The sequence below is a fragment of the Diachasma alloeum genome, unplaced genomic scaffold (genome assembly GCF_001412515.2).
Source record: "Diachasma alloeum isolate Michigan unplaced genomic scaffold, Dall2.0 Dall_scaffold_00288, whole genome shotgun sequence".
NCBI lineage: Eukaryota > Metazoa > Arthropoda > Insecta > Hymenoptera > Braconidae > Diachasma > Diachasma alloeum.
The window spans coordinates 775,341-790,483 of NW_021680427.1; the positions used below are offsets into that span (position 1 = coordinate 775,341).

Here is a 15,143-nt window from a genome sequence, read left to right on the forward strand (position 1 = left end):
TTCATCCCCATATTATGTATGTAGTGATCAAAATTCAAGTCAATCCATCAAAAATTCTGACAAGGGGGCTATTTTGAAGATTTTATGCCTGTACACCCACATGCCGTCAATAAAAAAATAAAAACTCGAAAATAAAATGGAAATAAAAAATACTCTGCAATTTTAAAAATTGACTGTGGTCTCTCCTTAAATTCATACATTCATCAAAAACCGAAATCAACTCACGCGTGAAAAAATTCCACAGAAAAACGTAGCGAATTCGCTAAACAATTCTATTGGAATTCTATTAAACTTGCTATTAGTTTTCGGTCGATTCTATTGGAATGTTCAATAAGAAATATTCTACAGAAAAAGTCAATAAAATTCGATTTTCCTACACAACTTATTCTATTGGATGTTTTTCTATAGAATTTCCTCACCTCAAATTTTCCAAGTTTTCTTCGCTCTATTATTCTTCTCTTTTCATCAAGAAAATAAAACAAAAACTTGGAAAATTTGAGTCAAGGGAATTCTATAGAAAATAACCCAATAGAATAAATTTTATAAAAATATTCAATTCTATTGACTTTTTCGATTGAATCTCTCTATTCAACATTTCAACAAAATCGCCCAAAAACTAACAGAAAGTTCAATAGAAATCCAACAGAATTATCTAGCGAATTCGCTAGCTTTTTCTATTAATTTTGCGTGCTCAACTGATCTTATCTCCACAAAACCTGAAGAAGTCTTGAATATTCCCAGCAACTACTGAAATCTCCAGCTCCCCCTGAACTCTCCTCCCCCACATTCCCCATACTTTTCGATAAAAAATACAAAACAACTTTAAAAACATTCAGATCCCATTACCATTAACACCCAACCCCACCGCAATTACACAGTTTCGACCTGTCCCTTCCGCCGAGGTTTTGTCGGCGCATCCGGAGCTTGTGGTGAAGTGAACGAGGTCTCCTCCGAGCATTTCTTACTCAACACAACATCGTTATTGACAGACGAGCTCAAAGTCGAAGTGTTGGGTTCAACAGAGATAGCAGGCAGCCCTGAGCACCCATTCCCAGTGAGTGAGCTCTTCCTCAGTCTCATGTCCTCCAGAGGAATCTCCTCACTCCTCGGCCTCGGCATCTTGGGCGAGCTATCCCTCGGCCTGATGCCATTATCACTAGTGTTCCCACTCGGTGGGCTCACGTCCCCCACAACCCTCCTGCCCACCCCAGTCCTGGGTTCATTCTGCTTTCGCAATTGAGCTGCGAACCCTGGGACCTTGTTAACCGTGAACATTCCCCTCTGATCTTTGCCTCTCTGACCCCTCCCCGCGCTCCTCTCGTGCCTCATCCCAAGGAGAGCATAATTCGGTGGAGTTGAGCAGCTCGGCAGATTCGTGGGTATATCCAGTAGCTTCGCAATCTGACCCATCTTCTTCTGCCTGGCCTTGATCCTCCCTTTCGTCAACCTCTGCTTGGCAGCCATGCACCTGATATGATCGTCAAAAATGAACTTGGCGGAGAGCAGGGGCAGCCTGTTCCCTCCACTGCTGCTCAGTGGTTTGTGAATCGTTAAATGTAGACACCTGTGGAAATTCAAATGGGAATTTCATTTTTTGCAATAATGAAGAGGATTTTGGACTGTGAAATTCTGAACGGGAAATCTTGAAGTGACGCGTCACGTATGAACAAATCGTATTGAAATTTTCTGCACGGATTGCGGAATTTCTATAGGATTTTCGTATATGATATTCGGAGATTTCTATACGGATATTTTTTATACAAATTATTTCTATACGATTTCTATAGGTTTGATTCTGTAGGACCCATTGCCATATGTATAGAAACATTTCGTATGGAGTTGCGGTATTTCTCTACGTTTTTCTCGGAAGAGTTTAGACATCTTTCGTATGAAAACGAAAATTTATGTTAAAATTTATGTATACAAATAATTCGTATAGAAATATTCGTATAGAAATATCCGAATATCATATAAGGAAATCCTATAGAATTTCTATACGATTTTTCAACAGGTGAGTCGCGTGATTGTTTGTGACGATATTCATAATTTTGCACTATTTCATCTATAATTCAATTGGTTACACTTGTCGTTTTTCATTCGATTGAAATTCAGCACCACGTTTTACTTTTTCCCCCTCTGGGTCCCCCCTGGACTTTGAACTTTGCTGTTTCATTTTCTTTTCAATTAATCCATTGACAAAATCTTCTCCCGTCAAAACTACTCAATAAGGTTTCGTTCTACTAACGAGAAAATTATTCATTTTATCAGTACTCCCAATAATAAGAAAAAGTTAATAAAAAACAAGATGAATATTTTGAGAAAAAAAATTGAAATCGTGTGAATAGCTTTTGAGATATTGAACAATATAGTTTTATACAAAAAATTGAATATCTTTAAAATTACTCATTCGATTTCGCTCATCTGAAATCTCATCCTGTAATATCCTGTATGTAAGATCTAGAATCCCACCAAATTTCAACTGCCTATCTCAATTTTTTCAAGCGTTATCGTGTCCACATCAATTTTATCAATGAAATGAAAAATATCAATTACTGGGCGATTCGCAATAATTAGCTAGGCATACTGTGATCCAATTCGAGAGATATTATCATAAGGAATATTTTGACGCCAAAAAAGATCATTTGATGCAGTAGTTTTCGAGATATTGAGAAAAGAATAATTTTTTGGAATCGCTGGATCTTAGAAACTACTGGACCGATTGAGCTGCACTGAGAAAAAAAAATTTCAAAGAAATAGAAATTCTATGATTGATCCAAATCGTTCATCGATTGAATAGTCGCAACAGAAAATGCTATTGTAAGACGCAAATATCGATTTGATTTTAATGTTTTCGATTGAAAAAGAATGAGATCAGTTATCTAAACTTTTTTTTTTGTTACTATCTCCTTTTCAGTACATACAAATCAATGTCTGTATTATCAGATATCTTCTTCGAATAAAGCATGTAATTATCCAATTTATCAGCGTCACGATATCCCGCAAAAGAATATCTGTTCGACTGAAAGCAGAATTCATAGATGCAATAAAATATTCATTTGGTCTATGAGGCACATATTGTTGGATACTCATTGTTGCGAGACTTTCGCGGTGAGCAGTTTCTTGTTTACGACAAACGCAATTCTTCATCATTTGAACTGATTATTTTTCCATTGCAATTGTGAAAAAAAAATTATTTGCGCCAAATCCGAAGCGTTTGAACTAAACCAAAATTGAATTGTATGATATCGATTTTGTCGCAAAAACATGTATTTTCTAAATTCGATAGAATAAACAAAATATACTATACTATAACAAAATCGATTTCATACGTTTCAATTTTGGTGTAGTTCAAATCGATATTTGTTCCTTACAATAGCATTTTCTTTTGCGACTATTCAATCGATGAACGATTTGGATCAATCATAGAATTTCTATTTCTTAGAAATTTTTTTTCTCAGCGTGTAATTTCGCCCAGATGTGCTCTCAAACAATACCAATTATGAGCCAATATTCCAGATTTTTATCTATCACTTTACCCCGTTTATTGTTAAACTTAATTAAAAAATTCCCCGAATTTTGTACTCAATACGAACGCCTACACAGACATGTTCTAAAAACATCATATCTCGGCGTTTCATGACATTCTAATCTATTTCCAAGCAAAATTAGCGAATAGAAAAATCGACCGAGTACAAATCTTCCACTCGGTAGTAAAAATAGTCAATAAAAAATTGTTTTCTGCTTGAATTGCGTGAAACATTCGTTTTTCGACTGTTTAACTTTGCCCCACAGTTTCACTAATAATTAAACAATCGTTAGAAAACCCTGTTTTCTATGGCTATACCCCAACATACCCCTCAAATACCCCTGAATTAGAATGTCATGAAGTATCTTCAATACAAAAAAGCCTCTGAACAGAATGTCATAACCCACCTCGAGTCGTCCTTGTCCCCAGCCACCTCAATATCCTGAAGGAACCCCACCAGCTTGGCCACCCCCCACCCCAGCTTCCTCGTGTCAGGTTCCACGAGGATCAGCTGAATGACATCGATCACAAGAAACCTCCGGATCTTCTGTCCATCCTTCCACACAACAGTACAAGCAATCAAATCACTGTTATTCAGATCCAGGACATTCCCCACTTGGACGCAGTTCACTGGGTTCGTCAAAGGTAGCTGAGCCTCCGGCTCCTTCCCCAGGAGCAGCGACAGCTCCCTGACTAGAAAAAACACACGAATGGCCCTTCGTGCCCTCTCCACCTCGCCACAGGGCAACCGTTTGCTGAACTCAATCCCAGTCATGGGAGTGCCAGTTGGTGGCAGTAAAATATTGCTATCCATCATCAACCACTCGACATTCAACGGTTTCTTCTGTACCTCGCTGTACTCATCCTCAAACATATCGAGAAATATATCCTCACTCTTGTAAAAATTCCTGAGCAGAGCTGTGCTCTCCTCCTTAGCAGACTCTATAGCAGCCAAATGTGCATCACATAGTAGACTCTCCCCATCCGATATGACTAATTTAATCAGCAACTTTATACTCATCTCTAGTGTTACAAGTCTTATTTTAGCATTAGTCTGACAGCTCGCCGAGATAACGTGGATAAGCTTCTCTATTAGAGCAGAGTTGTACCAATTGCTGGGGGTTTTTACAGACGTCGCAAAGTCCAAAGTCTCTTTGTCGACCCCTTCATTGCTGATTAATGCGTAAAGCAGGCAGAGGGAGAACAACGTGGCGTAATCGTTCTCTGTGCAGTGGAGGGAGTTTAAAATGGTCTCGAGAAAGGGTTTGGCAACTGGTGGGAGGGCTGAAGGCTCCTCGAGGGGCTGTCTGCCCTGGCTGGGGGAGAAATCAACCTCCAGGGCTAGTCTCTGCTCCTTCTCCTCGTCGGTGACGTTCAGGTGCTTGATGTCTTCTTGACACGATACCGGTGTCTCCTGACTGTCGAGGACCTCTGAGTCTGATGTGGAGGAGTGCCTGGGGCTCGACTGCTCGGGGATGTCCTCCAGGGTCAGGGCCTGGGGGTCTGGGTGTCCAGAGAGACTCTCCAGGGATTTTTCCAATGTCTCACTCGGTGGGGCGAAGACAATGGACTCGTCGAAGGAGGAGAGCTGGTATTCCTCAAGGACTCTGCTGACTCCATCCTCCACGATGTGGGAGTCTGACTTTAGGATCACAGCAGCTAGGGTTCGCACCAGGGGCTCGTGAGAGACGATGAGGAACACTTGGGACAGGAGGAACAGGGAGACCACAACGCTCACGTGCTTTCGCTCCCCTGGGCTCTGACCTGGTGGGGATATCGATTTAGTCAGGGAGTAGACGTACAGGGGCACCAGGAGCTTGTGCAGAAGGTGCTCGGAGAGAACCTTGTTCAAGTCTGGAATGTTCAGGGAGAGGATGTCGTTCAGGTAGTGGAGGTGGTCCAAGTGCTCGGCGACGAGGTCTGACAGGCGGTTCTGGCTCTGGTGGTCTGCGTCGTTTCGCACACATGTGTCCAGCTCGATTATGTGGTTGCCGATGAACCAGACGAGGTTGCTGAAGTACGGGGCTGCTGTCCTGTCGCGGATGAAGGCCAACATCGAGGCGTCCTCCACTCGGTAGACGTTCAGGGTCAACGTGCGAACCGCTATGCGCACCATTCCCTCCGAGTGGTTGAAGAATTTTATCGCCTCGGTGTACAGGGGAAAGTCGTTCGTGTGCTGGAAATTTGAAATGGGGGTTAAGGGGGGATTGGAGAGGCAGGGGTCCGTTGTAGAGTGCTAGGCGTAATGGGTTTTATTGCTTGTTGAGGATTTCATTAGAGTCGGAATGAGTGGGGGACATTTTTTGGGAATTTTGTGGATGAAGAGAGAAGTTTTTTAGGTTTGTAAAATCGATGGCTCTTGAGAGGAATCCAAAATTAATAAATTGGATGAACTGAAATTATTTTTACTAGTGGTTTAGTGGTCCGCCTTGAATTTTGAGTTGCATTTTTAATTTTCTATTTATGATAATTACTATTTTTTAATAAATAATCGTTCATGAATGTGAAAAGTCCCATGCCCCTACGCTCGTTCATTTGTCCTCATGCTCGTTTGACACATGTCCCTATCCTCGTCTCGTGATTTGAGTGATATGGAAAAGTTATATCTGAACTAATTACATCGTATCCTATTTTGTGATAAAACAACATTAAAAAATATCTCGATGCACAAAATTATATTTCCATTGGACAATCCAACCTTTTAAATAATTTTTTCATCCGTTTAGTCCGTTACCAGTTGACAGTTGGGTGCAAAACGAGCGTAGGTTCAATGCCATTTTCATTGTACCTATTCTTTTAATTGGCGATATTTCAGTGAAATCTCCGGATATTACTATAATTTATGCATTTTTATTCAATTTTTAACTATTCGAAACCTTAGCCAAGGGATTTTTAATTCCATTTTACTATTGTAACGGAGATATCAACGTTTTAAAATTGTGAGTTTCTTAACTTGTGGCTTAAGAATTAACTTTGTCGTAGCACGAGTTGATGTGAATGTGATTTTTCTCTCTTATTATTCAATAAATCACTCTGCATTGGTGTCTATAACTTTTCTTATTGACTAAAATAATAAATCCAATCGTACTTCACTCTTAATAGACTCTTGGGACTATCAAAATGATTGAAATGTCATAGCTGGCAGGATCTGAACGAGCGTAGGGACAAAGACGGGCATAGATACATTTACCTTAGAGGAAAATTTATCAACAAATATTTTATCCCTAAGTTACAAGATTGCTATCATATCATTATTATTGTTTCATTTAAGGGTTCATTTCTTGTCTGCGATTATTAGACAGTCGAAACGAAAAACTACTATCCCTTATTTCGCATAAAACAAAGATTTTTCGGGAGAAAATACGTATGGGAGTATCGAATAACGAAGGACTAGTGCTAGAAATGACATTTCTTGCGTGTACAGAAATGCAATTTTTTTTAACTACTAAATCTATTCTTCCGACAAAAATTTTTCATTTCGGCGCACTCTCTGCATGTTTGGCACAAAAAAATCCTTTTTTGATAATTTGCAAATAACTTTTTTTCTTGGCACAAGTAAGACTTGTTTGAGAACTTTGTCGTTTTTCTCTGAGTGTACTGATAAACACAACAGAAGTTTTTTATTTCCTTCCAAACTCTCTTCCACTACTCGATTCTAAATGAATCCTCAATCACGAATAGAAAAATCGAATTCTTTTTGCTACAAAATATTGTAATTTGCTTGAACTATGGAAGAATCTAGGGGGAGTTCAACTGAAAAAAAAATCACGAAAAAGGTCCATTGAAATAACGAATTATTTCACGTTCCCATTTTGATACGAAACATTTTTATGAGAATATAATTTTTGCTACGTGTTAGTTGTTTATCGTCTTATCCTAGGGACTAGTCTGCTAATTGTCTATGTAGGTAGAGTAATTGCGTCGAGTGTACCTTGTTTACCTCGTTATAGAAGAAGTGAATAGTATGTGCATTCAATTTGAGGCTCAGGGTTTTGAGAAAACTTATGTAGTAAGCCATAACTTCCTCGTCACTGAAGTCAAATTTGTGCACTATTATACTATTTACGTGGTTGTTGCTTAGCAGGTAATCTGGAACAGAATTTCTGCATTAATAATTACGTAATTGATGCGATTGTGGAATTGATCGGATGATGAGGGATAAAGTGGGATGAGTCTGAGTATTACTCATGCATTGTCTCGTTGTTTTTAACTTCCCGATTTATCTTTTTTTATCTCCTTCCACCTGTTGACTAGACAAGAGTGGGAGAAAATGAACTGTCCTCAAGGTTCAATTAGTCGAGAATTTCAGAGTGCAATTCAAGAAATATCCCGTCATTTTCAAGGTTTTTTGTAAATTTAGAAATCGGAATAAATTAATGTATTCGTATTTTTGCTTTCTTATGAAGCTTTGTAATAACTCAAATTCAAGTTTTGAATTTTTTGCATTATATTAACTCTTTAGGATTGAAAAAATTTCAAAAAGCAATTTATAAACCCTATTCGTAGCTTTTCTTTAATTACTCACTAATGAATCGATGTAATTTAATCGTTTGGTTCCCGAACGTGTCCTGTCACTTTCTGATATCTTTTTATTTATTCCTTCCGCCCCAATCTTTTTAATGAATATTTTTTTCCTTTTAAATGTCTCCCTATTTTCCAATATTTATTGAAAATAGACCAATAGTCAAAATTGACTTAAACACACGTATGAAATAATTCAATAGAAAACCTAGCGAATTCGCTAGAAAATTCTATTAGAATTCTATAGGAACTCTATGGGGTTTTTATAGGATTTCTATTAAAATTCTATTGAGAAATTCTATTTGTTTTTTGCGCTCTTTCTATTGGATATTCCATAAGAAAAAATCCATAGATTTTGACTTTCTGTTTGAATTTTTCTCTTGAGATTTTCTCTATAAGAATGCTTGGGCATCAATTTTGTAATTTTTTTCGACTTGGATTCTGCAATGCAAAACAAAACAGAATTCAACGAAAAAAACTTAGCAAATTTGTGCCCAATAATTGTAATAGAAAAAATCTAAGAGATAAATTCAAACAGAAATTCGAAATCTATTGACTTTTTCTTATTAAAGATCCAATAGAATCAGCGCAAAAAACAAATAGAATTTTTCAATAGAATTCCAATAGAAATCCTACACTGAAAAAAAAAATTTCTAAGAAATAGAAATTCTATGATTAATCCAAATCGTTCATCGATTGAATAGTCGCAAAAGAAAATGCTAGGATAGACACAAATATCGATTTGAACTAAACCAAAATTGGATTGTATGAAATCGATTTTGTTATAGTATAGTATATTTTGTTTATTCTATCGAATTTAGAAAATACATGTTGTTGCGACAAAATCGATTTCATACAATTCAATTTTGGTTTAGTTCAAACGCTTCGGATTTGACGCAAATATTTTTTTTTTCACAATTGCAATGGAAAAATAATCAGCTAAAATGATGAAGAATTGCGTTTGTCGTAAACAAGAAACTGCCACCGCGAAAGTCCCGCATCAATGAGTATCCAACAATATGTTACTCATAGACCAAATGAATAATTTATTGCATCAATGAATTCTGCTTTCAATCGAACAGATATTCTTTTTGCTTTTGGGATATCGTGACGCTGATAAATTGGATAAATACATGCTTTTTTCGAAGAAGATATCTGATAATACAGACATTGATTTGTATGTACTGAAAAATAGATAGTAACAAAAAAAAGTTTAGATAACTGATCTCATTCTTTTTCAATCGAAAATATTACAATTAAATCGATATTTGTGTCTTACAATAGTATTTTCTTTTGCGACTATTCAATCGACGAACGATTTGGATCAATCATAGAATTTCTATTTCTTAGACATTTTTTTCTCAGTGTATAGAAACCCCATAGAATTCCCATAGAATTTCCTACCGAATTCGCTAGGGTTTCTATTGAATTTTTTCATGTGTGCCGTTTTACCGATTCGCTACTGAATTCCCCATTTAGTCACGTGAATTTTACTCTTTTCCTACTTATAACTGCGAACTTACAGAGTGATGTCTCATTCCTAATATTTTCAAACAGAATGTTGAGCGTCTGGAGTAACTGAACACAGACGTAGCTCCCACACTTTTGCTTCATTATCCGAAGAAAAAAGGAGAGCATGTTCTTCTCCAAGAAAAAGCTGAAATGAAAGAAAAGATTGAAAATTAACTCAGCAGTCGATTAAATAACTGGTCGTGTGAAGAATTAGTCGACACAAAAGTGAATTTAATACAGTTAAATATTGTCAATTCAATAAATATTATATTTAAAAACTCATTTGTCGCGAATTGGTGAAGACAATTCAACTCGATAATGAGTATTCAAAGAATATCTCTGAATCTATCTCAGATATTAATAGTTCCAGAGGAAATTTTGTGTGAATCATTGTAAGCAATGGAAATACTTAGATTAAGTTTATAGAACATTACGGATAGTGTAAATAAATCCTGTAGATTTGAGCACTTTAAACAATAAAATAAAAAAATAAAAACTTACTCAAACACACTGCTATCGTTCTGGTCCCCCCAGATAAGAATCTCAGCAATGGACCTCAAAGTCTCCACCAGCAACCCCCTATTATTATCCGACACCGTATGATTCTTCGACAAAACATTGTACAAATACTTGAGATGCTCCAGTGAATGTGGATTCTTGGGTTTCCACAGTCCACCCCCGAACCAGCTGCGGCTCCGAAACATCGTGTCCCCGAGGTACCCCAGTTCCACTCAATCAATCAAAAAACTCATTAACTCCGACAAAAACTCCACCAGAATCTCCCGTCAACTCTGCAGGTCATAATTTCGTGAAATTCTGGTCGTCTTGTGGCCCATGATTATCCTGTCTCGACACACTCGTGCATTGTCACTTCACTATCACTCACTACCCACTTATTTGTGACTCGTAATCCCCAACAGACGTTACATTATCACACTTATCGGGAAGAGCCGAGGGGATTTGGAAATGTAATCGAGATTTTCTTTGTTATGAGTGTCCTCAGCCTGAACATGAGACGTGTGTTTTGTTTGAGGTTCTCTATTCTCTTCCCAATGATTTTCACTGACCCCTTCCCCATTTGTGATACGTATTACGTATCGGGGTATTGCGGGGATCTGTCGTGCCTTCGGAGACTTTGGAGCCGTAGCGTTGCACCCACTTCTCCCAGACACGTGTTTGACACTTTCGTCGATTTGTTTGTTTTTGTTCAGTCCCCTGCGGTTGTTTTCGCTTGGAACCACGACAATGAGGATTCTGGAGCTGTATAGCGGTATTGGGGGCATGCATTATGCTTTGAAAGGTATTTAAATGTCGCTCTTACCACATTTTTCTTTTGTTAGAATTTTTTTTCAGAGCTTATTAAGGGTGCCAAGTGAATTTGAAAAAANCTCGAGAAAGCATGGGATCAAATGGGTACGGCGGGTTGAAATATCTCTCTTATTCACCCCGGTACCCCATTGTTTTTTGTCGCCATCACATTGAACACATCATTCCCCATATCTTCAAATTTTTTCAAATTTTTCTTGAGTTCCTAGGGGGTTGAAACGTTCAATTTAATCAAAACTCCATAAGAGGCCGTGTATAAGACTGATTTTGTTTATTTAATTTCTCGATATCCATAAGTTCTAAAATTTTAAAATTGTCACCGATGTTCACCATCTGTCCAATACTATTAATTAAAAGAATTGAAACTTTGTATGAGATCTATCAACCACTTTTTTGGAAAGTAATCGGACGATAACGGCCACATACCCTTGATCCTATTAATTCTCATAATTTTCTCAAACCCCAAACTCTACCAGCCAATCGGAATTTAACGGGCAAAGACAGAAACATCATTAACGCCGATTCATTTTTTATCACCCAGTCGGAAATAATCGTTTAATAATAATAATGTTTTACCAAGGAAGCCAATAAGACTGAGATTTAACTGATAAACCTGTTTCCAAGTTACGAATATTTAAAAAAAAACATCAGTGTCCATTTTACCCTATCCTCCCTTGACTGAAAATTCGATTCCGACTTGTGCTACTTGTGTAGATCATTGACATAATAAAAAATCTGTTACAGAAAGTGGAGTTCAAGGCACAATCGTCGCAGCAGTAGACATAAACACAGTAGCAAACGAGGTCTATCACCACAATTTCCCTTCCGACAAAATCCTGAACAAGAATATCGAGTCCATTACCTTCGACGAGCTCAATAAACTGAACGTAGAGGGTATCCTCATGAGCCCGCCCTGCCAGCCCTTCACAAGACTCGGACTGCAGAGAGACAAGAGCGACCCCAGGACGTGTTCCCTCTTCCAAGTCCTGAGAATAATAAAACAGCTCGAAACCCTCAAAGTTATTTTACTCGAGAACGTCGTGGGCTTCGAGACATCAGAGACCCGAGACTCACTGATCCAGACAATTGAAGAAAAATTCAACTACAAAGAATTTATCTTGAGTCCTTGCCAATTTGACATTCCGAACAGCAGAAGAAGATACTATTTGATAGCTAAAAGAAAAGATCTCGATTTTTGTTTCGATGATTCTTCCTTAGTTCAATCAATTCCTCGAGAAATCAAGGAAACCCTCTCACCCTCGAAGAAATTGAGTCCTTCAAGGATTGAAGATATTTTGGAAGATGATGGAACTCGTGAGAAACAATACGAGAGATATTTCTTGAGTGAAGAGACTGTGCAAAAACGTCTGAACGTCTTGGACGTGAGGAGTCCTGACTCCACAGGCTCCTGTTGCTTCACGAAAGCTTACTTCAGGTATGCAGAGGGGACGGGGTCTGTTTACTCCCCCCTATCTCAATGTGAAGTTAAAGAGAAGATGAATAAGATTAAAAATAGTGGAGAGCCTGAAGAGCGTTTGGAGTTGATGAGGAGTTTGAAACTGAGGTACTTCACCCCCAAAGAAGTCTCAAGATTAATGTCATTCCCTGAAGACTTCAGCTTTCCCAATTCTATCACTGATAAACAGAAATATAGGCTGCTGGGGAATTCAATAAATGTACACGTCGTTAGCCAGTTGATTCGTGTTTTAATCTCTTGATGAGTAGGACAAATACATGAGGATGAAACATCTGAGCCATGAGTTTCTTAAGTTATAGTTGATGGATGCACCCCTGAAGCGCCATTTAACATTTAAAATACTTGGGTTTATGATCGAACGTATAAGTAGTTTATTTTATGTTAAGGTTTCTTATTATCATCGAGAGGAATATTTGTTGCTCTCAACTATTCTTCGCTCTGAATAAGGAGAAATCAGTAGGTAAATGGCGAAACTATTAGAGTGAATAGTACAACTGATCTTGGATTTTCCAATTATCCTAGCTGTGTCAAAAAACTTTATCAGTCCTTTTGTAGACATCTATTTTTTCCTGACTTTTCTCTGCAAGATTCTCATTTCCCTCAAGAAAATTTAAGAAACAATTCATTCCTGCGGGGAATAACGATTATTTACAACTCAACGTATTCATTGTTTAATCATCTTTGTAATAAATAATTACATGGAAAAAGCCAAGAAGCCTCTTTCTTTGGATTTTTTTTGCCTGGAAAAAAAGCTCTGAAATTTCCTTCGAAAACTGGATAGATGAATTTGATACATTTCAATTGAACAAATTATGAAGTAGGGAAATTCGATGAAAGATATTCGATTCATTTTTCTAGTTTGAAAATTCATGAAAAATCAAGAACTTTCAACAAAATTTTCATGAAAACAAATTAATAAAGTTTTGAACTGATCATTCAATTTTCATTTAAATGCATTTGTTTCACCATTTCACTATTGAAATCATTTACCTCTTATGGGTGCTTGCACCAGTTATTGGTATGGTTTTGTAGTTTCAAAAATGTAATTTTGTTAAGGCTTCTTATATGACTTTCGTATCATTCAAAAGGCCTCAAAAAAAATTTCCAATTTTTTTCAAATTTAATTAAGCCCAGTTGTTGACAAAATTTTGCGTCTCAGTAGAGGTCAATTTTTTTCGGGTTTTCAATAAGTATTCCCGACGGAATATTTCCGTTCTTTCGATTGAGCGTAATGCCAATTAGCTCACATAGTCGGAAATGCTTTAACATCGCCAAAAAAATAGAAAATTGTGCGTGGTATCTCCTTCCCCCCATCTCGATTGAAGATTTTTTTCTTTCCTTACCCACAGTAACTATTTTTATAGAACATATTGAAAAATTAGAATGGGACTCGGATCCGTTCTATTCAAAAAAATTTTTTTTTTTCAAATTTCGTTTGAAAATTTTTTCCCAATTTCTCAGTTTTTAATTTTTTTCATTCCAAAAATCATTATTCATGGTCCATAAATGGTCGCTAAATAATGAATTTGAAATAAAAACATTAAAATCTGAAAAATTGGGAAAAATTTCAAAAAACAAAATTTGAAAAAAAATTTTTTTGGATAGAACGAATCCGTGGCCCTGTCTCATTTTTGAATATGTTTCGTAAAAATAGTCATTTTGGATAAAGAAATAAAAAAATATCCAATCGAGGTGGGGAGGGGGGTACCACGCACCATTTTCTACTTTTTCGGCGATACTAAAGCATTTCCGATAATGTGAGCTAATTGGAACCATGCTCAATCGAAAGAACGGAAAATTTCCATCAAAAATACTAACTGAAAACCCGAAAAAAATTGACCCGTGCTAAAACGCAAAATTTTGTTAAAAACCCACAAAACTAAAAAAATAACGTGGGCGTAATAAAATTTGAGAAAAATTGAAAATAAATTTTTGAGACCTTTAGAATGATGAGAAAGCCCTATAAAAACCTCAACAAAATCCAATTATTGAAAATACAAAACCATATCAATAATTAGCGAAAATACCCTTATGAAAAATGTCTTAATGGAATATGGAAACCCTCTCCCCCAGGATGAACACCATCTAAATTAACAAAGAAGATTGGAAATACATCGACATTATAATCTAGTTCTTCAAATGGTTTCCAATTCAGGTGGAATCGGAATGTTCCGTTCCATCGCGAATTTCTTGAGTGCCATGTACTTGGCGTGCACTGACTCCACCTCCTCCCGCATCCTGTTGTTATCATCCTGCATGCTCTCCATGTCCCTGTACTCCTGCGTCTTTTCAGTCTCCAGCTCGTCCTTCTGCTCGATCCTCTTGATCCTGCAGCTCGCGGCGTACCCTCGATTCTTCAGGGTCCTCCGGCGCTGCTTCATGCGAACAATTTCATCCCGAGACAATCCACGCAATTTCAACTGACGATTCAAGTCTCGGACGGATATAGAGACGAGCTCGTCGTCGCTGATGTCCAGGCATGGGCCTGGCGACAGTGGATCCTGGAACAATTAAATTAATGAAGGTCTTCCTAACGTGTATGGAAAAATTTAATAGAAAAAACCTAGTGCTTTTTCTAAGATATTCTATTGAACTTTAATTTTTTTTAATTATTATTTATAGTGATGGAACTTTTTTGCCGAGTTATTTACACGGTCGTTATAAAAGATACATATTTACAAAACTTATATATGAGGTATTCCACGCCAAATGAGTCAATCGTTGACTTTCATCCCCTTGGAAATTGATGGCGATTTTTTTTAGGATTGGGGGGGGGGGGGG

The 15,143-nt window shown here is 37.4% G+C and overlaps 3 protein-coding genes across 4 annotated transcripts in view; 1 reads left to right on the top strand and 2 right to left on the bottom strand.

Annotated features, from left to right (window-relative positions):
- Positions 1–510: 510 nt before the first annotated feature.
- Positions 511–10,620, bottom strand: LOC107038833 (protein CLEC16A homolog). Of its 2 annotated transcripts, none has more exons than XM_015258135.1 (5): positions 10,061–10,620; positions 9,571–9,704; positions 7,467–7,615; positions 3,934–5,702; positions 511–1,564 (listed from the first exon to the last, which is right to left on the bottom strand). In XM_015258135.1, the coding sequence occupies exons 1-5, from the start codon at positions 10,261–10,263 to the stop codon at positions 871–873; spliced, it is 2,949 nt and encodes a 982-aa protein (XP_015113621.1). In that variant the 5' UTR covers positions 10,264–10,620; the 3' UTR covers positions 511–870. The 2 variants fall into 2 exon arrangements, with proteins under 2 accessions (XP_015113621.1, XP_015113620.1); XM_015258134.1 differs by having other exon boundaries at positions 7,458–7,615.
- A 123-nt stretch (positions 10,621–10,743) lies between these two features.
- On the top strand, positions 10,744–12,596 carry LOC107038740 (tRNA (cytosine-5-)-methyltransferase; the record flags this gene model as incomplete). Its single annotated transcript, XM_015257997.1, is given in 2 exon segments — positions 10,744–10,859; positions 11,630–12,596. Coding segments are annotated over 2 exon segments (1,022 nt in total), but the record flags the coding sequence as incomplete, so codon positions are not given.
- A 1,633-nt stretch (positions 12,597–14,229) lies between these two features.
- LOC107038741 (transcription factor MafK) overlaps positions 14,230–15,143 on the bottom strand; it is a 3,067-nt gene continuing 2,153 nt past the window's right edge. The window contains exon 2 of the mRNA XM_015257998.2: positions 14,230–14,863. Coding sequence (XP_015113484.1) covers positions 14,498–14,863 — 366 coding nt within the window. The 3' untranslated portion in view covers positions 14,230–14,497. The remainder of the gene's footprint in view (positions 14,864–15,143) is intronic.